Source organism: Pleurodeles waltl, chromosome 6, assembly GCF_031143425.1.
Source record: "Pleurodeles waltl isolate 20211129_DDA chromosome 6, aPleWal1.hap1.20221129, whole genome shotgun sequence".
Lineage (NCBI taxonomy): Eukaryota > Metazoa > Chordata > Amphibia > Caudata > Salamandridae > Pleurodeles > Pleurodeles waltl.
The window spans coordinates 201,796,527-201,818,512 of NC_090445.1; the positions used below are offsets into that span (position 1 = coordinate 201,796,527).

A 21,986-nucleotide genomic window follows, 5' to 3' on the forward strand; every position below is an offset into this window, starting at 1 on the left:
CAGTAGACAAACCCCTAATTACAAGATCTGTAGAAGAAGTGATTATTCGAAGACCTGTCGCAAGGTATGCAGGAAGTGCAGCTATTTAAAGCCATACTATTATAAGGCCTAGAAGAGAGAAGTCTATTGGAAAACCGGGTTGCAAGATGTGTACGAGTGGTGACAATTTGGAGACCTCCCTGCTAGAAGGTTAATGGAAGTGGCAGGTATTGGAAGGCCTCCTCATAACAAGCCCAATAGCAGTCGTACAGACATCTGTCTGGTTACAAGGTCTTTAGTTTGGACAGCTATTTGAAGTCATTCTAATTAAAAGGAAAAGCAGCTTTTGAGAAAACCTGGTTGCAAGGTCTGCGGGAGAGTTAGCTGTTTGTAGACAACCTAGTTCATGATCAGTAGGAGAGACAGCTGTTGGAACACCTCCTGGTTAATGGGCATGTATAGGAGGTGCATGTGGCTATTGAAAGACCTGGTTAAAAAGAGTAAAGGAAAAGTGGCTACTGGAATGCATTTTAGTTAATATGTCTGCAGGATGGGCAGCTATTCAAAGTCATCCTTGTTCCAAGACCTGACGGAGACGTGGCTATTGAAAGATCAACAGCTATTGGAAGACCTCTTAGCTTTCAGGTAAATAGAAGAGGGAGCTATTGGAAGACCTCCTGGTTACAAGGAGTGTGGGAGAGGTGGCTACTGGAAGAACTGCCCATTACTATATCTGAGGAAGAGGTGGCTATTGGAACACCTGGTTGGAAAGCGCACTGGAGACATGACCTCTGGAATATTTGATGATTCCAATGTAAATAGGTTGGCAGGCATTCAGAAAGTGACATAGTTGCAGGGTCTCTCTATCAGGTGCCTAAATGTTATCAGCCGTGATCACTTTGAACCTTGACCGTGTTTTCGCACACTACAGGGTTCCTTGTGAAAAATACTATGGCTGTACTGACTGTACATTGCTTACTCACCTTATCTCCATACCCTTCCTACCCCCTTTTTTAGGAGGGGTGCTTGGATAGACATGTCAGTTGTTCAATGACTTCAGTGACTAATGATCGTGATACAGTCTCTATATCCAGCATTAGTCAAGCTTTCTGATACTGTGACTTTCAATGGAGCAGAGACCAGCTCATTTACACTGCATGCACATGGTTGAAGGGGCCTGATGTAAAACATACTTTTTGTGTTTGCAAACCCTGCGATTCACAAAATCACAGGATTTGCAACTGTAAAAGAACATTTTGTGATGTGCAGATCCCTTTTTCCGAGTTGGAAAAGTCTTTCTGGCTCACAAATAAATTCTGTGTCCTAGTTTTAATTACCGTTCGGGGAGTACGTGGCCTGGATGTTCTCCTAATTGCAATTTGCAATGACATGCATTAATGGCTTTTGATTGAAATTGGGTTCTCAAACCATTGATCAGCTACAGACACTCGACGTATGATGCTATCCCAACGCTAAAGGGGAAGCTGTTCCACTAGAACAGCTTCCCTTTGTGACCTACGTAGGACAGCCTGGGGTTTGGCGAGGGAGAGCAGGCAGTGGTCCAAGAGACCACTGCATGCCTCCCCCCCACATTTCTTCCAAAACTCACACCGTGTTTTGTTTTTAAACCAACACCTGTCTTCTTAAGGGTTGCAATAAAAATACCTTTCTGTTTGTGAATGTAGGGATGAGAGTCTGTTGTCCTTTGCAGGCCATATACCTGCTTTTCTAGCTATTCACAGAGGTAGCAAATAGCAACTTGCTAATATTCATTACACAATTCTGAAACCCTCTGCAATTGGGGACTTTGTAATTATACATTTGAGTACATAGTTCATACTGCATAATGACAGGCAACTCGCAGAACGTCAATACATGATGCCTGGGCTTTGGGTTGATGGTTGGGACAATGTTTTTAGCATGAGGGAGATGAACTGTTTTAAAGGATTCATGATTATTCTGTACATTGTATTTCACATATAAATTCTTTTGATGAGCATTTATCCCTCTATTTTATAAAGTAGTTTAAATACATGGACAGTATAGACCTAAATACCTGGATTTCAAAAACCTGGAGCCAGGAAATAAAGATCTAACTGGAATGACATTCAGTCGGTAACAGAAATATCACCCAGCCCTGAACTCTCATATCACTTGTTACCTTCCAATCAGCTATTTCTTCTACAAGAGGATATAGCCGAATATCTGAGAGACAATATAAAGACCTGGAACTGTGAATATTTCATAGAGAGCCTTTTAATTGTCACAGATGACTGTTTAATTTTAAATGATTGTTCATACAAAATAATACATGACAACCATAATTCTTCATAATCCTTCATACAGTGCAATTGATAACAGCCGACACGTTTCCCAAAAATAGCCTTTTCAAGGCTGAAATGAAAAATTCTGAAATAATTAGTCAAATAGTTAGTCACTCTAATCAATAATTTGATCTTCCTTTTGAGCATTTCCCTCTTATTATTGCAAATAGAACTATCGTGAGTGCCTTACTCCAATATCTTTATCCCCCTTGATAGGGGTACCTGTCTCTTTAAAGGGTAAGGGTATCTCTCTCCTCTCACTGTTACAGTTAACTGTTCAAGGACATTATATAGTCTCTCACTTAATCAGGTATATCTTCCTCAAGATATAACTGGGTTGATGTTCCTTAAGGATAGTTTTTGTTCTCAACTCATATTATGACATAAAAATAGAGAAAGCAAAACTGAGCTTAGGGAATTTGCGTTCTGCTCTTTGGAGCTTGTTTCTTCACCATATAAGGTAACAAGTCCCTCACTCCTTAGCCTCCAGTCTGCTAATACATGTCCCCACAGTGCACCAGCTGCATCTCCATTGGTCCGAATAGGGTCATGTGACCCAGCTGGACTTCCCCCAGACCATAGTGACATGGTTGGTGGCTAAGCTAAGAGCTGCAAAAACAAGAATATTGTCTCTGGGTATCAGATGCATGTGCAACAACTGCTTTTCAAATTGTTTCTATACCCTATCCATCACAGTCCTGTACCCCCACACCACAGGCGACCTATACACTTTTGCTTGCCCCAGAATCTGTTCCATGTTCCCTACGGTAGGCCCCCACCATCATTCGTCATTGAGAACTCGCAACGTTACTCACTCATAATTGCCCATGTCCATTGTGCGTTCAGTCACCCAGCAGATGGAGCAGAACTAATGACCCACAATGACCTGGATGCCCTGTTCATCGGAGAAGCATTGTTACCGCTACATCAACTTCCACATGTAGTGCATTAATTCCGCTTAGCTGCATCATACGTTGTCTTATTCATAGCCATACATCATTCACAAAACCATTTGGGCCACTGCAACAGTATTTCAGCTTTGAAGCCGTCTGCGGCCTCACTACACACTCACAATTCATCATGTTCAACATAATGTCCTGATAGCCAGGCTACAATCAGTCATTTACAGATTAATTCTCAGGTTCTACAGCCTCCACCACCATTTCCAACATTTTACTTCGGGACTTTAACCTATCAGGTGGCCCGGCTCTTGAGGAAAGCCTTTAAAAATCTCTTAGATTCCCCAGAGCTGATCTCTTGTGTCGCAGCAACATGCCAAGCCACCTTACCCCTCCACTGGAACAACCAAATGTTGTTTAGTGCTCCCATTCACAGCTCGCAAACCATGCGAAGTAAATTAGGCACAATTTCTCAGTAACCGAAAAACCATCCCCAGCTCTCCTCACCGACACCAAATCTTTGTATTTGAACATTGCCATACAACGCATTACTGTTCAACATGCCCCCTGGAAACAAAACAATACGATTCAAATCTTTTACCCACTGTCAAGATCATCCAAAGAGAGAAGCACAGTGTAGAACAGTTGAGGAGCAAATCTAATAACCACACATAGCATTGGGTCGCACACACAACCTGTAGGAACTCTGCAGCAAAGAAAGGCAGCTATGTAGCCTTTTGTTTTTCCATGTTCCTTATTTCTTTGCAAGTGCCCTGTTTGACCCTCCCACTCTGTGGCCTTTACTCAGCAGATCAGTAGTATGCTCCTATTTGGGGGGACTGGGTGAGGAAAAATGGCTCTCTGTCTTCTTTAGAAGGGAGTACTCTGCAGTACGGTTATGAGAAGATTGTTTGGTAGTTGGCAAATTGTTTAGTAGTGGGATTACAGCATGTCTCCTGTGGAAATACCCATTTGGCCTCCCAAATCTTGAAAGTTCCCTTCCCCTCTGTTTCTACACAAGAAGAGGGTTGCATTCATACAAGACTGAACTCTCTACTTATTGGCCTCATCCCCTTGAACCTGCAGGACGTTCATGTTTTTAAAAACGAGTTGTACTACAGGTGTCGTGCTTGGTCTGGAAATTAAATCCTTTCTGGATAAGACTGTAGTCCTCTGCTTATTAAAATGTCCCATTCAAACAATGCTGAGTTTCTCTATGATAGAAACAATACGCTTCTGTGGGTCTCTGTTGATAAGCCACCATGATGTTATCCTAAAATAAACACTATCTCAACATCATCAATGACTGTGTGTTTATTGTCCAAAAATGTGTTTTATATTGCATACACTTTTTAGTGGTGCAGACGAGGCAGTTCAGTAATGTCAGATATTAAAACTGTTACATCCATGCAATAGGGATGTCACACATTGTATGTAGATCCACATTGCAGTATTTATTCTGATTACTGTTTTAAGTGCTTTGGACATTGGACAGTCCCTGTTGCAGTGGCTGACGTTTCAACCCACCCTTATGTTTACGTGGGTCTCCTCAGGATATATACATGTTGTCTGGCACAACACCTTACTTAAGCTGTGGGTATCCTTCACATATCGAGGCGTATCTAGTTGTGAAACCCCTACAAGAGGTTTTTCGATCTCAGCTTTAGTTGACAGTACGGGGTCCCAACCTAAAATAGGCACATCCAGGCAGCGCAACCGCCTAGTGCATCTGTGGCTATGAAACAATTGAACTGCAACTCCAAATCAATTGGACGACCACATGTTTCACATCACAGCACCTATAAGCACTGTGCCATCTATACCACTAACATTGTATGGTGATATAAAACAACCTTTTGGAGAATAAGCACACCGACTCATTGAAGATGTTCAGAGAGTTTGTTTTAGGATAACTTAATGTGGAAAGAGACACAGGGAACCACTGTTTTGTTTCTATGGTCTACCCTGGTTCTGATATTGGGCGTAAGGGTTTGGTACTGTATTGTTTCAGTTTCGTTATGGAGCTGGACCAGTGATTGTGCACCCTGATTTTTTTAAGTAGTGGCACCTACAGTGGTTAGTTTAAAAAGTGGCGCCCTGATCAACCTGTGTCCTTTCCTGGTTGAGATGCTAATTGCTACTCCTCGGCCTTCCATGTCTTAGAGCAGCGAGACATGCCCAATAGCCCTGCTTGACCTTGGATGTTTACGAACACCAGATCATATTCTTCTGGCTCTCCTGCCCGGGCTTGCACCACCCAGTCACGAAGTGATTGCAACCTTCCTGTTCAACTGAAAACAATGGATATAGATGTAGACCTCTAGATGGTTCTTTCTCATGTGTGCCATTCCTCGAGGTTCTGTTCTCTTACCAGTCTTATCAGAGTCTAAGGGTTGTGCTTTCAATACAAGAAGTTGCTGACTTAGATATTTAGTGGGAAACTCAATCTCTGCGTCAATAACCAACAATATCTAGTGGCTGAAATCCAGCCTGTCCTCAATCAGGTCTCGGTACTGGCCATAGAATCAAAACTCAATCACATCAAATAGGTTTCTTCCTCATCACTTGTGAAATTGTGAGGTGCTAGACTCAGGAAAGATGCTTGTTAATGAACTTTGGCAGCTTTATACCAGTGATTTCTACATGGACTCACAACTAATCCATACACAAATATAGAAAACATATCAGTGTGCGATAAGTAGTGTTCCATCATCTTCACAAGGCCTAGTGCTACTTGCCCACTTTTAATCTGCAAACAACAGAACTGCTCCCCTGTGCTTTATCACACTGGTGTGGGTCCTTAACACGGCCACAGCCCCATTGAAAGCAGTCTTCTCTTTGACAGTCTGCCTGATAGAGGTCAGATGAATTGTAGTAGATCATGCAATGCTAATCGATTCACCTCACCTGTGGAGATTAACAGTTGCATCTCCTTCAAGTGTGTGTCCTTTCAGAGGTTTACTGCATCATCTTCAAGATTACTGAGGTACGGCCAAGAGTATCTTTTGTCTGGCACCACTGTAGAATCAACTATTGCTAAGGCCTATCAGGGATCAAGATCCAGACGTTTTACAATGAATAGGCATGTGAACAAACTTTCTCAGGGTGTGGTTCCTGCTACCTCAACAAATGACCCCTGGCTTGCAGATCGGTCCCTTCTCATCTGCTATTCAGGATAGAGTTGAAAATTGATCTGTATGTCCAATTCCTTTCTCAGGAATCCTTCCTGTACCTAAATCCGAAGAAACCTAGACAGTCAGGTGCAATGCAAATATAAATATATATGCTTATTGGGTTGGGGAAGAAGAGAGGGTGGGAGAGAAGAGGGTAGCGCAGCACAAAGTTATCAATGAAAACTCTGGTGGGGCACAGTCGCTAACCAAAACAGAGCAAACAGGTAAGCTGCATATATACCAGAAAGCTGAAGCTAAGAATAACATTCACAAAATTAAGAGCAAGTATTGTGGGGGTGTCTTGTCTGTCATACATGAACAAAACTGTAGCAGGCAAGATAAAGACTGGCACAATTCACATAAAAATTTTGTGATCAGCAAAGGTTACGCCTGGAGCTATTTAAAGTAGGTATACTGAGGGAGTGCCCAGATCAGCAGGCAATGATGGACAGCCCATGTAAAAAAATCTGTTGGTGAACATGGTGTCTATGTTGTAAAGTGAGTGCGAGGATTGAACAACTACTAGATGGTGGCGGCATAGGTCATCGTAAACTTTACGTTAGTCGTCTAACAGTTTGCTGAACCTCCACTCTTCAATCTTCCAAGAATTCAAGTTCGTTAGTCATTGCTTCTCATCAAAATTAACATGCAACTCCGCAGTGACCACCCCACCTGCATCTACATGGTTGCATGTGCTAACTTGTTTTCTTCTTTCTTTGATCTGAAAATGGGAAGCGCATGGCACACTACCAATGTTAACAATTATAATTAATGTGTTAATTAGTCAGTTGCAAACCGTTTTAGATTTTTTAGTTCAATAAGCTGGCACATCTTGCCCTGCCCTTTTTTAAGTTTCTGGTCGACCATAAGGCACCATGTTACCAGGACACCAAGTTGACTGTTTTGGGGTTTTAGTTACCTAAAACATATGTCCTTGAGTGTTTTAATATTGTTTGACGATTTAACAAATGGCATTACTTGAGCAATAATGCAGTGGTGCAAGAGAAAAACCGAGCACAGAATTAGAAGCACGGATTCCCATAAGTAAGGGGCCATATAATTACCCTTTCTCACTTCCCCAGAAGGTCTTGATGGATACACAATGTTTCTTTCATTAAAACAGTACTATAGATCACAGCGTTTTAAAATAATAAAAACGTTGTCTCATTGTGTGTTTTTATAACTCTAGAACAAGTCTTGATAGTGGGGTACCTTGTGTAGAAAAAGGTTGCCTGGTTTTGGCTTGGATTAACTTGGCAAGAGCTTCAGCCATTGTTCACCAGGTTAGGGTCCAGACCTTTGCCTTCCTAATCTTGGTCTATTATTTAATTCTTTTCAGAGCTTGAGAAGAACACTGTTATAGAAAATGGAGAGATCCGCATTAATGGTAAAGGCAAGAAGATCCGCAAACCCCGTACCATCTACTCCAGCGTGCAGCTGCAGGCCCTGAACCAGCGCTTCCAGCAGACACAGTACCTGGCGCTGCCAGAGAGGGCGGAGTTGGCAGCACATCTTGGCCTCACTCAGACCCAGGTAAGAGAAAGTAACCTGAGCAGGCCTCTGAGGTTAACTCAGACATAGGAAGGAGAGGGTGACCTGAACGGGGCTGTGTGTCTGACATAGAAGCAAGTAAGGCAAAAAGAGATGTGCAACAGCCTCACACAGGCTTAGGTGAAAGAAAATGAGTTGGGTAGCACTCTAAGTGTAACTTAGAGACAGATAGGAGAGGGTGCACTGAACATGGCTCTGTGGTTAGGTTCGGGTAGGAGAAATAGGCAGAGTCCAAGGGGCTCACTTTAAGTTGAGAGAGTGTGAATTGAGTGGGCTCTGAGTCTAACACAGACCCAGGTGAGAGAGGGTGAGGGCCAACCCAGGCTCATTTAAGGGTAGGAGAGCAAAGTAATAGGGTCTTGCTAAGGTTTAAGTAAGGAAGGGTGAGTTGAGCAGAGCTCCAAGTCTAACTCAGACCCAGGTCAGAGAGGGCGGGCTGAGCATGGCTCCAGGGTCAACTCAGGCATAGTTAAGTGTAGGTTAGATTAAGAATGACAAAGGGCCTCATTCAAACTCTGGTAAGAGGGGATGACCCTAGGAGAGCTATGAATGGAACTCAGACCCTGATAAAAGTGAGTGACAGATCTGGGTCTGGTTATTAGATCAAAGATGGGTAGAAAGTTGGGGGTAGCCAAGATTTTTACATTGCTGGCATAGCCCAGAATGAGAGCTCAGTGAGTTAACTCTACCGTCTTCACTATTGTGCTCCAAATCGTGAAATTGATTGCAGCATGTATCTATGTATGTATGTATGTATGGTGTGATGTGATGTGCTGTTGCTATAGAGGTTTGTAGTACTTTGCGCATGTACTTTGTGCACCGTTTCTGCAACTCTTTAATCTTATGCTACTGAGTATTAGACATCACTCGGTGCCGTCATGGGTGTGCCCACACTACACACGAAGTGCAAATATAGGCGGTCATTCTGACCTTGGCGGACGGCGGAGGCCGTCCGCCAAGGTACCGCCGTCGGAACACCGCACCGCGGTCGAAAGACCGCGGCGGTGATTCTGACATTTGCCCTGGGCTGGCGGGCGGCCGCCAAAAGGCCGCCCGCCAGCCCAGGGCAAATCAACCTTCCCACTAGGATGCCGGCTCAGAATTGAGCCGGCGGAGTGGGAAGGTGCGACGGGTGCAGTTGCACCCGTCGCGTATTTCAGTGTCTGCTGGGCAGACACTGAAATACTTTTTGGGGCCCTCTTACGGGGGCCCCTGCCGTGCCCATGCCATTGGCATGGGCATGGCAGGGGCCCCCAGGGGCCCCGCGGCACCCCCTACCGCCATCCTGTTCATGGCGGGAGAGCCGCCATGAACAGGATGGCGGTAGGGGGTGTCTGAATCCCCATGGCGGCGGAGCGCGCTCCGCCGCCATGGAGGATTCAGACGGGCAGCGGAAAGTCGGCGGTAGCCCGCCGGCTTTCCGCTTCTGGCCGCGGCTGTACCGCCGCGGTCAGAATGCCCGGCGGAGCACCGCCAGCCTGTTGGCGGTGCTACCGCCGACCTCCGCCCTGGCGGTAATTACCGCCAGGGTGAGAATGAGGCCCATAGTGTCCTTCCTTGTTATGTTAATCAAACAGAACAGATAAAAGGAGGTTTGGAAACCTAGGGGATTGTTGTGTAGGTCCAGAGGAAGCTGAAGTGTTTAAAGATTTCTATGCTTGCAAAAGAAGGAAACTGCTTGTGCGTCGAATGACTGCTAACTAAATTGCTAACTGGTCTAACACAGACACCCCCTTATGTGCATTTGTTTTTTTTTTTTCTTTAAAAATAAAGCTGTTCAAATTAAACAAAAAAAATCAGGATTACACTAAATATATATATATATATATATATATAATTTGTTTGATTTATGTAACATGCTTATTACTATTGCCATCTGAAAACAAACTGTGTTTTAAATCACAATTCCTTGTTTTAGTCCCAAAATAATACAAAGGAGAAGCCTAAAAACGGCATGGTCCTATCATAGCTTCTTTGTATTCTAGTGGCTTTTATTAAGTATTAATCTTTTGATCACCATTGTTCATTATGGTACGAAGACACTATTATTACAGTATAGGACAGTCATAGAATGTTTACCATTATGTATCTGTATGTATTGTGTTCGAGTGTGCACACGTATCATCAAGCTCTCAAAAGACGATGCTATATTCAAATAATGATATTCAATGGATAAATTCTTGTAATCCGATTAAAGCATCTCAGGCCTTCAATCTCTACCTTTGGCATCCTGTCTCCTGAATTCCTCGATGCCCTTTTACATTACAATAATACATGGTTAGTCGTTCTATGTGAATTTTCTTTCTTTCCCTATTTGTATTTCTCTCTCTGTCGGTCTCATTTTCTCCCTCTCTTTCCTGTTCTTTCTCTTCCACCCCTTATCTTTCTCTCCTTCCTTTCCACTTTCTTTCCCTCCATTTCCCTGGCTTTTTCTACTTTTTATTTTATTTTTATTTCTCCTGTTCCTCTTTCTCTGTCTCTCTCATATAATCCTTGCTTCCCTTTCTTTCTTGCTTTTTCTTTTACTACAATGGAACAAATATCTCCCCTCATTACTACCATGGGATTATGCGGCAGATTTGAGCCACAGGTCAAAGATCTTTGTATGCAAATTCATGGTTGTAAAAAAAACACCCTGTGCCTCAATCATTCCTCTTTAATAAGCCCAGAACACGTTCTAGTGTATATAAACCTATGCTAAATTCCCTGAAATCACGATAGTTTTTATTTTTGGCACTGCAATGCCAATTTAGTACCACATAACTACGCATAAATATACAAAATGGTCCAAAGACAGCATATTGGTACCATAGAAAACATGCAAAAATTTATATTTGTGGTATTTTTATTTTTTTACTAAGAAGCAAAATGAAAGGAAAATGAGTCATTCAATCAACTTACAGGAAGCCTTAAAGCGGGGAAGTAAAAGTCATATCTTACCATCAGGAAGATATGAGAATAAGCCAAGATACGGGCTGAAAGTTTTGCGAGCCTGCTGAAGACCCTGGAATGTAACTTGCAGGCCCTTTCCGTGTCCTATGGATGAAAACAAATGAGTAGGGCTAGAGCTGTGTGAAGTCCTATTTTTTGCCCTTGGAAGGTGTGGATAATTCTCACAAAAACGTCGAAAACGAGGTGAAATACCCATAGTTTGCATTAAAGGATACTGCAGTTCAAAAATCAGGATTTAGCATGTTTTCTGTGTGTTATTCTATTTTGCGTTAGTTATGAAGAAGAGCTAAGCAAGATATGCCCTTATGTGAAAAACAAAATGCTTGCATTGCAAATTACTAGTGTGAGAGTTACAGAATACTGGTAGGAAAACTATGAAGCAGCGCACTGACATATATAATGCACGCAAGGTACTCATTCGCGGGATACAGCGATTGCGTTGAAACAGGAAAATCCGCGAGCTATAGGTAGCCATATACCCGGAAACTGCGTGAGCCTATTCTCGTGTAATGATAACTTCGCCTAGCCCAAACACAAAATCGGGTGAAATTAGCATTTAGTGCTGAGAGGCATTTCAGTTCGTCACAAGCGCTACATACATTTGTTACTCGGAGAATTTTGCACTGCGCAGAGGACTCTGGGACTCAGACTGCAACGTAGGATACGAAATCTTGGGGTTGGAATCTAGAGTTCCGGAAGTGCTTGAATTTTCTGCTACAATCCTCCATCACGAGTCGAGTAATGCTCTGGAATGACAGGTAAAGCTGCAGAGAGGCAGGGGTGGGAGGAGAAACCGCCACAAGGCAGAGGTGTCTCAGGGCAGGTAGAGACCTGCCCCAGCCCGCCCGGGTATGGGGGACTCTCCGGCTCAGGAAGAGCTGGAATGCAACCCTGCGCTGTTCCGGAAAAGCACACGACAGATAGTCAAAGCTGATCTCTGAAGATTGCCGGCATTAGCTATATGAACTGTAGGTTGGGACAGCCCATTTGGAAGAGGACAGTAAAAACAGACCTACAACCTGGAAAAAGTAGGTATTCCCAACGTCCCTCCGTGGAAACACTATTTACTGCCAGAAATGTTAATAAGAACAATACATTTTTCTGCCGGTGCCTCTTTCTATTGTAACCTGTTTTTTTCAATTTTACGGTGTGTTATAATGGGAATCGTGAAAGCTTTTCCAGTTGGAGGAGCTCGGGACTTCATTAATATAAAACTTTCGCCAGAACCGCTCAGCTGTAACTTCTTAAACTTATAATGTTTAAGGCTATTGAGTAAAATGTAAAGCTGTTTGAAGGAACTTCACCAGGCGCTGCTCCAGATCTCACAGCGGGTTCAGGTGTGCTAGAAAGAGGGGTGTCTTTTAGCAAACATTTAGACCTACAAACCCCGCCCAAAACAGATGCTGTAATGCTCCAAAAAGGTTAAAAGATGTTTTTGATTGACTTGAAAGGTTGGTCTACTACCATGCAGTACAACATGCCAGGCAATGCTCCTGCTCAAACTATATACGTCTGCAGGGCCGGACCTGGACAGAAAAAAGGCCTGGGCACCACAATATGAGTGGCCCAAATTAGTTAATTATCTAAAAAAAATGGCATATGTTTGCAAATTGGGCCAGTTTGTTACGTGTTAAGACACACTGTATAAGTGTTTTGTAAGGTATGGAAGACTGCATGGATTTGAGCTTGCTGTACACAGTTTGTTTCAATAAAGGGGACGTCAACAGTAAAACAAGCATTTACAATACAAGGAGACTCGCATTTTCTCAAGTTTGAGCTATTAGCATTGTAAACTCCTAACCGGACTTTTCTTGCCACATTAATTGAAAGAATAAAAACGAGCGCAATCTTGCTATGTAAAACCCAGCGCAATCGTGCTGAAATTGAAAACCAAAAACCGAACACAATTACAGTACGTAAAACCCAGCGCGATCGCACTGCGTGGAAAATAAAAAGATAAAGTAGTGCAGAAACCAGGCTGAAAACATGGTGTCTTCTATGTTTTCAGTAGTTTGCCGGTGCACTCGAGGAGGGCTAAACACCGGAAAAGGCATGACGTATGCATGCCTTTCACTAATGAAATCAAGCGGATTTTAAAAGGCAAGCCCACAAACCAATGAAAGTGACAGGTGTGACATGGGCGTAGTTAAAAGCGCAAGCTTGCTGCTGTTTTGGTGACCGAGCTTGCAGCACTGCTGCAAAACTGTCCCCCGTCACAAAACTAGCCCCCACCGATTCAAAACCAGCCCCCACCCTTCCAGCCCACCAGAAAAACTCCAGGTGCCTGCTATGGCCAGTCCGGCCCTGAGCTTCCCCTGTGTTCTTGGTACTGATTTTGCCACCTCTGAGGCCAGTGGTTGCAAAGGAAGTGTCAGGGATCACAAGGGACAAGCCAGGAGTTGTAGCTGCGACCCATGGAAACCACTTAATGCTGTCTACCTGCACTTGATGACTAGAATAGCTTTTTAGAGATGTTTATCAATCTCGTTTTCCTAATCTACATTATGTTTTACACATGCTCTAAAAATTCTCTTTAGTTTCCAACATCCAACCCTGAGGTGATCAGAAACAGTATGGTCCAGTTTATAAGATGGACAAATAATTCTGACCCCTGGAAAAAAAACCTGTTTGTGCAGTGGTTTGATAATGATTTGGGCAGCATTTATCACACCTGGTATTTAGCAGGTGCTATAAAGAATTATCAGCATATGAGATCTGCCAATGCTTATCACGGGCAACATGTCCAATAAATTTTAGGACATGCAGATTTTGATGCAAAAAAGAAGCCCCGCATTCTGCGTTTTGCGTCCTGTCTGGAAGGGCTAAACTTGCATTAGGTGCTAATTATTGCACAAAAAAAATTCAATCCCCGGTGTGCGAATTTTATCGTAAGCCTCAGAAAAACTAGAAATGAGGGCATACAACTAAAATTCCTTTATTTAACTGGCTCCCGGATAAATTGCACCCATTAAGCTGACTGCTGGCTACTTGTCAGAGGTCTTTCTTAAACTGGCTGCCGGAAACATTATAACATGTTTCTTCAACTGGTAGTCAGGTACGATGTACCACCTAAACTGGCGGCAAAATATGTTGTACAATCTCCAGACCCAATGTCTAGAGTCAGACCCTGACAGAAAATAGGCCCAGGCATCAAAATAAAACTGGCCCCCATTAGTGAGCTAGATAACAAAAAATGTTGCTCATGTTTGCAAATTGGGGTGGTTTGGGACTTGTAATACGCAGTGTAAGTGTTTTGAAAAGTATTAAGACTGCTGGGATTTAAGCTACAAGAAATATTTGTTTTAAATTGGGGAAACCAACAATAAAAACTGGCCTCGCAGGCTATAAAACAGGCCCACAAAAGCGCAAAACTCAGTTCCACAGACTGACCTGTCGGACCAGCCAATCCGGCACTGCCTAATTGTGCTGCTAACATTGGTGCTGTTGCATACCAAGGTCCAGATTTACAAAGAGTTTGCGACGGGTTTGTGTTACTTTTTTAATGCAACCTGACACAGTCTTCTGCTGAGATTTACAAACTAATGCAATTCACAATTTGCGTTGGGTTGTAACCTAAAATAATGCTTTGCAGAGCAATGTGCTGCCTTGCGGTACTTTGCATCAAGGGGCATGCAATGGTTTGTGCATGTGTGTTCCCATGCAACCACCCATGGAATATGATGTAAATCCCTATTTACAAAGAACTGTAGACAAGGATTATTGCCTAAATCCAGTTGACCTAACAAGGAGCAAAGTTTTCATTTCTCCTCGTTTTTTCCTCTTTGCATGTGTGCTTCCTGCACAAAAACAACACTAAGTACAAAGCAGACAATCTTGCACTATTGTGCATGGTTCAGTGCGGTGGTGCATGGTAGCCACAAGTGCACCAGTACAGGGAGAAAACAGAGCTGCAACACTTCTAAATAAATATGGTGCCATTCTCCTCTCTCTTGTTCACGCAACACTTTGCAGCAAATATTCTTCCTGCGCAGCGTGAACTCTTAAAAATATGCCCCCTAGTTTGTTGAATGCCAAGGCTGCCTAGACTTTTTTTTACCTTCCTTCACGCCCTATTTTTTTTATCTCACTGTTAGAGGTCCGTTTTCATCCCTATCTCCATTTGTCACTGTTTCCTATTGTTCTCTTCCTTTCCATTTTCACTTTTTTGCCTCTTTCTTGCTATTGGTGAATAGTGTTTTTATAAATACAACCTGACATAAATACAGTATTCTAAATATGATCTACAAAAATACCACCCTACTGGAGTTAATACTAGAAAATCTTGTCCTAGTTGGACAATATTTTTGTAAACAAAATTTAGGACACAAAATAAGTGTCAGACGATATTTCTGTATAGAGTTTCTGAACTACAATGTGCTTATGACCTCTAAAGCCCAAGGGCGCTTTGGAGCCAGGCCTTGGAGTCACTTTAAGGATGAGGGTGTGCTCTGATATTACCTGGCTACTTTCTTTGCTTATGACACTATCCTATTTTATTCCGGACAGGTCAAGATTTGGTTCCAGAACAAAAGGTCGAAGTACAAAAAGATAATGAAGCAGGGGTCGAGTATCCAGGAAGGGGAACACCTCCACTCCTCGGCCTCCATGTCACCCTGCTCGCCCAACATCCCCCCTCACTGGGACAGCCCCATGGGCACAAAGGGGGGTCCTGTTGGACATGGCAGCTACATGAACAGTTACGGACCCTGGTACCAACCTCATCACCAAGACAGCATGCCAAGGCCCCAAATGATGTGATGGCAACAAGAATCAACGAATTTGCCAGGCACACCAGAGAGCTTGGTGAGGGACTCGCTATCACATTCAGTCACATTTTTTCTGCCCAAGAGCTGCCACGAGTTCCTGGACCAGAAAGCGCTGGGACTGGAAAATATTTTTGCACACAAATAGGATGAAAAGACAACGGGTTGGAACCGCCTCCACTTGGAAGAAACATGCTTTAGTAAAGAACAGGAAGGCATTTCTGTGAGTCTTTTAAGGCTGGTTTTTCAACCCTTACTGCAAGAGATTTCACAAGAACCTAACACTGAGGGTGGAGGGAGGCAAGGTATTTCTTTTCAATATTTTGTCCCCCTTCCGGGTACCGGAGTCATAGAAACGTTGATTCCTGGTGGATAAGGGGATCTTGTTGTCATGTACCTGCAGAAAGTCCTTCTGGGAGGTTGGGGCCTCACAGAGCCTGTTGCAGGCCCTCAGTACAGCCCTCATCCGCCCTCCTGTTTACAGAGAGTTCAAAAGCTGCAGGGCAGAGATACTCACCTCTGCCCCTCAACTCAGACTTTCAAAGGGGAACAAAGTGACTTGTTTGCCTTTAGACTTATACCATGGAAAGAAAAAGATTTTTCAGGACCGGGTTGTAGCTGTTTTAGCTCGATTTTCATCACTTTGCGATTTATTTTACCAGGTTTCCTCCCACATTTTAAAAGAGAAGTTATTTATAAAACCGTTTTGATATTGTATTGTTTGTCTTTATAAAAACGACTGTGTGGTGTAACGACCGCACAACTTTGTTTCCATGTTTTATATTTGTAAAAATGTATTTCTTAGGCAATTCATTGTATTTTTTAAAGTCTGGCACAGACTTGGGTTCATAAAAGTTTGTAAAGAAAGTTGACTGAGCATTAGAATTCATATCTAAAAACAGATTTAATGTGCATTGATTATTAGATCACTGCAGACATAGTCACAGTGTTGTTTATACCCAGTTAATACTGAATTGGCCATAAACCCATTTATTGAGCGACCTTATTTTTAAATTACCGAAGTTTTGATGTGAAAAAAACGCTTGCAACAATTTTATATCCTATTAAAATGCACGTCAACAGTTCTTTGTGTTTTATTCTCTCTGAAGTATAATGATAAACCTGCTATCGGGGATGATTTAAAATAAAAGTACAATTGATATTGATTTGGCAGACGAGCACGCTCTTTTCACGCAGTCTCGCCCCAAAACTGCCATAATCACTAAGGCACAGGGTTTGTGACCACAGACCTTAGTTGTTAGGACTGCCGTTTACAAGTCGGAAAAATGGTCCATGAATGGGGCGAAAGGAGAGATGCCATGGAATGTGTGAGTGGTTTGTGACTGCAAGAGCAGTCACAAACCATTGATCAGTTACTGTCCCACAAGTTGGAGTGGTAACAGAGTTCAGAGAAGATTTCCCCAGGTGTTAGACTGCTATTTATCAACCAGTGAACCAGGGAACCGCTGCATGCTCCAGTGATGTCTTCCAAAACGGGAAGCTATTTTTTTTAAATATAGCAACGTCTGTCCCTTTAATGGACCCAGTGTGCTTTTAAAAAGTTTGCTATTTGAGAATGCATATGGAGGGATTGAGATATGCTGTCCTTTGCAGGCTTCCAGACTTTCATTCTCACTCAATAACAGGGGGTCGTAAATTATTACTTGCTTAATTACGATTATTAGTCAGGTAATTTTTCGATCCCCTGCAAATGGACAATTTGCGACGCAACCTGTTCATACATAGTTTGCATCACCACTTGCAATCCTATTCGCAAGCAAGTGTATGTGCAAATTGCACATCCAGAGTTTGGGAGTAGGAATAATACATCAGGTCCATCGTTATACACACATCTTACAGGCTCTGGCCCTAGAGAGGAAAGCTATCCATCCAGATCATACAGGCAACAGAAGATCTAGCTCAAGGATTTCAAAATCCAATGTTATGCCCTATGCTTACAGTGTAAAAGCTTCAGGTCTTAAAAACCAGAGTTATGGGCCTAAATGATGCAGATCTTCTAGGCTCTGGGCTTGGCATCCAAAGTTAGGAAGCTAATATAATTTCAGGCTTTACAAAGCAGTGCTAGCCACGGGGATACACAGACGTTAGATCTTAGTCTGCAAAGGTGTATGTAGGATTACACTGATCGCACAGGCTTACACTGCTCAGAAACGAGCCCTTTCTTCCAGATTCAGACTGATGTTACAGGCTGACATCTCAGCAACCTTTTGCCTTACACAGATGTTCTGTCATTGATAAAAATGTTGTGTCATACCTTCACGCTGTCTACTAAGGGCCTCATTCAGTAGCCTCGCATTTTGTAGCTCTTCAGAAGTTTAGCTGAAGGTAGACCCTTGACATCCAGGACTTGATGTGGGCCACACAAATCTAGAGCTAGTTTGAGTTTGCACAAGAAGGTATTTTTAGGCATAGTTGTTCAGAATTGAGTGCCATACTGATGTATCATGAGTCCAAATTTAACCAGAAGGCTCAGAGACATCCCAAGTAATGACCAAAAATGTAAGATTGTATCCTTCGAGTATTGCAGAGGTTACAGTTCCTTGCTTACTTCTGGAGATTTTCATTTGAATAAATTGATTGTGATTATCAAGGCGTGAGGACAGTCACAGCAGTAGTGTCAATGAAGCCAAGCATGTTGTCAAGATGTTTTGTAAGATCCAATGTTTGACTTTTTTAAAGGTAGCAAAGAGATTAAGCAGGCACAGTAGGGGGTGTTCATTATCTTTTATGAGAATGATGTTATCTAAAACTTGGGTAGTTTCTCCTAGAATGCTACAGCATGGTCTAAAGCCACAATGGAAGTTGTGAAGGAGGGATGTGCGGTTGATTTGGTTTTGTAAATGATAGAGATGTCTAACCATAGATGCATCACTTTTTTAATATTACTCAGGTGTCAGACTGGATATAGACCCTTTACAGCAGTACCGCTTTGGAAGCATTATGTGGCTCTGCCCTGGCACCATTCTGGAAATGATAAGAAGAGCATAGACAGGCACCACTCTAGTGTGCTGATGGCAGTTCCTTTCTTTCTGCTCCACCAGATGTGGATACGGAGCACCCTTCTTGTCCCTTAGGGACATTAACTTCTAAATTTCTCACAACGTGCATTCTTCCCAGCAACAGAGAGAGGAACATCTCTCCATTTTGTGGCACGAAGTGCAAGCCCTTTTGGCAAAAGGGACTATCAAAATGGTGTTGTCCCAGAAGTAGGGCATGGTTGTTATTCCCGCTACTTTCTGGTGTCCAAGAAGGACAGGGGCCTTCAGCCTATTAAAGATCTGCACCCTCTCAATGCCTTCCTCCAGAAAGAGAAGTTCAAGATGCTTACTCTGACCCATTCAACTATGGAGACTGGACGGTGGTTTATGACCTGCAGGATGCCTACTTTTGTATTTCCGCCATGCCAGCCCTTCGGCGCGACCGGCAGTTCATGGTGAGGCAGGCCCATTTACAGTTGCCTGTGCTTCCCTTTGGTCTCACCAGTTCCCCTCAGTTGTTCACAAAAGAAATGGTGGTGGTGGCAGCACACTTTCGTAGATCTGGAGTGTCACTTTTCCCCTATCTCGTCAATTGGTTGTTGAAGCCAGGCTCACCCCAGGCAGTTGTCAACCACTTCCATACTACTGCAAACTTACTAACATCTTTGGTTTCACTATCAATGTGTCACAGTCCCACCTGACTACTTCTAAGACACTCCCCTTCATTGGAGCCATTCTGGACATGGTTTCATTTCGCACCTTTTCCTCAGAAAAGAGTCAGGGACATTCAGACTATGATTCTAATATTTTAGCCTCGGTCTTGGATTTCAGTGAGGTAGACTCTGAGGCCGCTGGGACTGAAGGTTTCCTGCATCCTGTAGGGTGATCACGCCAGGTGGCATATTCAGGCTCTGCAGTGGGATCTGAAGTCCAGTGGCCCCAACATGCTTCTGGGTTGGGGTGGCCATCTGGTTGAGATGGAGATGAGAGGCCTCTGTCACAGTTCCACATCAACCTTCTGTAGCTGAGGGCCATCCATTTGGTGCTGGAAGCCTTCCTTCCATTCTGGTGCATGTGCTCATGGACAGCACCACTGCCATGTGGTACTGTAACAAACCGGGAGGGGTGGGGCCATGGACCCTGGGCTAGGAGGTGTCTGGAAATGGCTGGACCACCAAGGAATTTTCTTTGTGGCAAACCATTGCAGGTTCTTTGAAGGCCACAGTGGACAAACTCAACCGTTGGTGCCGAGCAGATTACAAGTGGTATTTACACTGGGAGGTTGCATGAGGACTCGTCTGTGAATAGGAAGATCCTTGGCTTGATCTCTTTGCCACCACCAAGAACAAACAATGTTAGCGCTCCTGTGCCTTGGAGTTTCAAAGACATATCTCGCTCTGAGGCGCACGCTGCTGGAATAGAACTCAAGACTTCTGTATGCCTTTCCACTTATTCCACTCCTGCACATGTTCTCAAGAAGCTCAGGACTGACCATCATTCTTGTGGCTCCGGATTGGGCGTGGAGAATATGCTATCCAGAATTCCTTGGCTTTAGCATATGCTGTCCGGTCAGGCTGCCTCTCTTAGAGGACCTGCTGTTGCAGCAACAGAGCATGATTCTGCACCCAGGCCTTCGCAATCTCCACCTTCATGCTTGGAGATGAGCGACTAGAGCTAAACACCTTTGACCTTCCTCTGGAGGTAAGTGATCTTGGCAGCCAGGTGTCGCTCAAGAAAGCTATACACCTGTGGGTGGGACAAATCTGTGTCTGGTGCAGCTTTTGCCAGATATGGACCCCCTCCAGACCAAGTTATCTGACCTTCTGTTATTTGGTCTGCCTCTTGCCCGATAAGGCTTTGCTTTGAGCACAGTAAAGGGCTATCTTTCAGCCCTTTTAGGCTTCTTGCAATTGCCAGACCAGATAAGTCACCAGCTGTGATGCGATCTTTGAAAGGGCTATTAACATCTTTTTCCCCCTCTTCCTTTTGTAATACCCCAATGGGACCTTAACCTGGTCGTTACTTATTTGATGTGCAGTCCATTTGAGCCGCTTCACAGCCGTCCCTTACAGCTCCTTATTATTAAGATAGTGTTCCTCGTCGCATCACCTTAGCATGGCAAATTATTGAGCTTCAGGCTCTTTGTGTCAGTTCACTATATACTACCTTCTTCCCAGACAAACTGGGTGTGTGGACATGAGCATCCTTTCTACCAAAAGTTGTGATGCCGTTCAACATTGGTCATACCATCACCCTGCCAGCATTCTATGTCCATGACTCCATCCCTTGGATCCCAAAAGACCACTCATCTTTGACACTGATTGTAGCAAAGAACACTGGTAGGACTGTCAGCTCTTTGTGGGGTTCTCTGGAGCCAAAAAAACAAGGCAGTGCATAAGAGAACCATCTCCCACAGGATCATCCTCTGCAATAAGATGTTCTATGCACTGGCCAAAAAGCAGCCTCCAGAAGGACTGTATGCTCATTCTACCAGGGCCAAAGCTGCCACCACTGAGTTAGCACACTGAGTCCCTATCCTAGACATTTTCCAAATGGCTATGTTGGCTTCCCTCTACACATTTAAGAACCACTATTGTCTGGACAGTCAGGTTCACTGAGAGGGTCATTTTGCTCCCCCACTACCTGCAGGACTTTCTGAGTCCATTCACTGACCCACCTCCCAAGAAGTTCTGCTTTGGGATCTATTCAAAAGGTGAGGAACCTGTGGCCAGAAGTCTCTATCAGAAGAACAACTTACTTACCTTTTGGTAGAGATTCTACCTAGCCACAAATTCCTCACCGAACTTCACATACTGCCCATTCTGTGATTGGACTCTCTCCACTTAAAAGATCCCAAGGCTGGCTTCTGAACACTAATCAGCAAATTGTTTTTGCGGCTCTGTGTCTGGAGAAGATGGCCTCGAAAGCAACCAACGTCAGAAGGTGGGAGTCATGTCATTTCCGTAGTGAAACAACGTCAGTGCAGAGCTGCATGCTTCACCTGCCACCAAACAGAGGTACTGCTGAAATGTTTCCAGATCCAGTTTGACATCTGGAGAGTATTCAGAAGTGAGAAATCTGCAGCTAGAGTCTCTTCCAAAATAAAGCATTACCAAAGGTAAAAACATGTTCTTTATAACATATCCAGTGTGATGATTCTGAGGACAGCTATGTGACATTACGCAATTCCACCCAATACCTGTCATCCTTGTTGTCTTTGTCAATACCTCAAAGTTTTTAGGCATCCAACGTGGCTAAGACCAAAGCATAAAGTCCTTGATTGGCTGTTGTCTTACGATCCTTGCACAGTTGTAGTTGCCACCCTGGTCAGTTACACGTTATACAA

At 43.6% G+C, this 21,986-nt stretch overlaps 1 protein-coding gene across 1 annotated transcript in view; it reads left to right on the forward strand.

Annotated features, from left to right (window-relative positions):
- Window positions 1–16,726, forward strand: part of DLX4 (distal-less homeobox 4) — a 38,301-nt gene extending 21,575 nt beyond the window's left edge. Inside the window, exons 2-3 of the mRNA XM_069237814.1 lie at window positions 7,715–7,908; window positions 15,385–16,726. Coding sequence (XP_069093915.1) covers window positions 7,715–7,908; window positions 15,385–15,636 — 446 coding nt within the window. The 3' untranslated portion in view covers window positions 15,637–16,726. The remainder of the gene's footprint in view (window positions 1–7,714; window positions 7,909–15,384) is intronic.
- The last annotated feature ends 5,260 nt before the right edge of the window (window positions 16,727–21,986 follow it).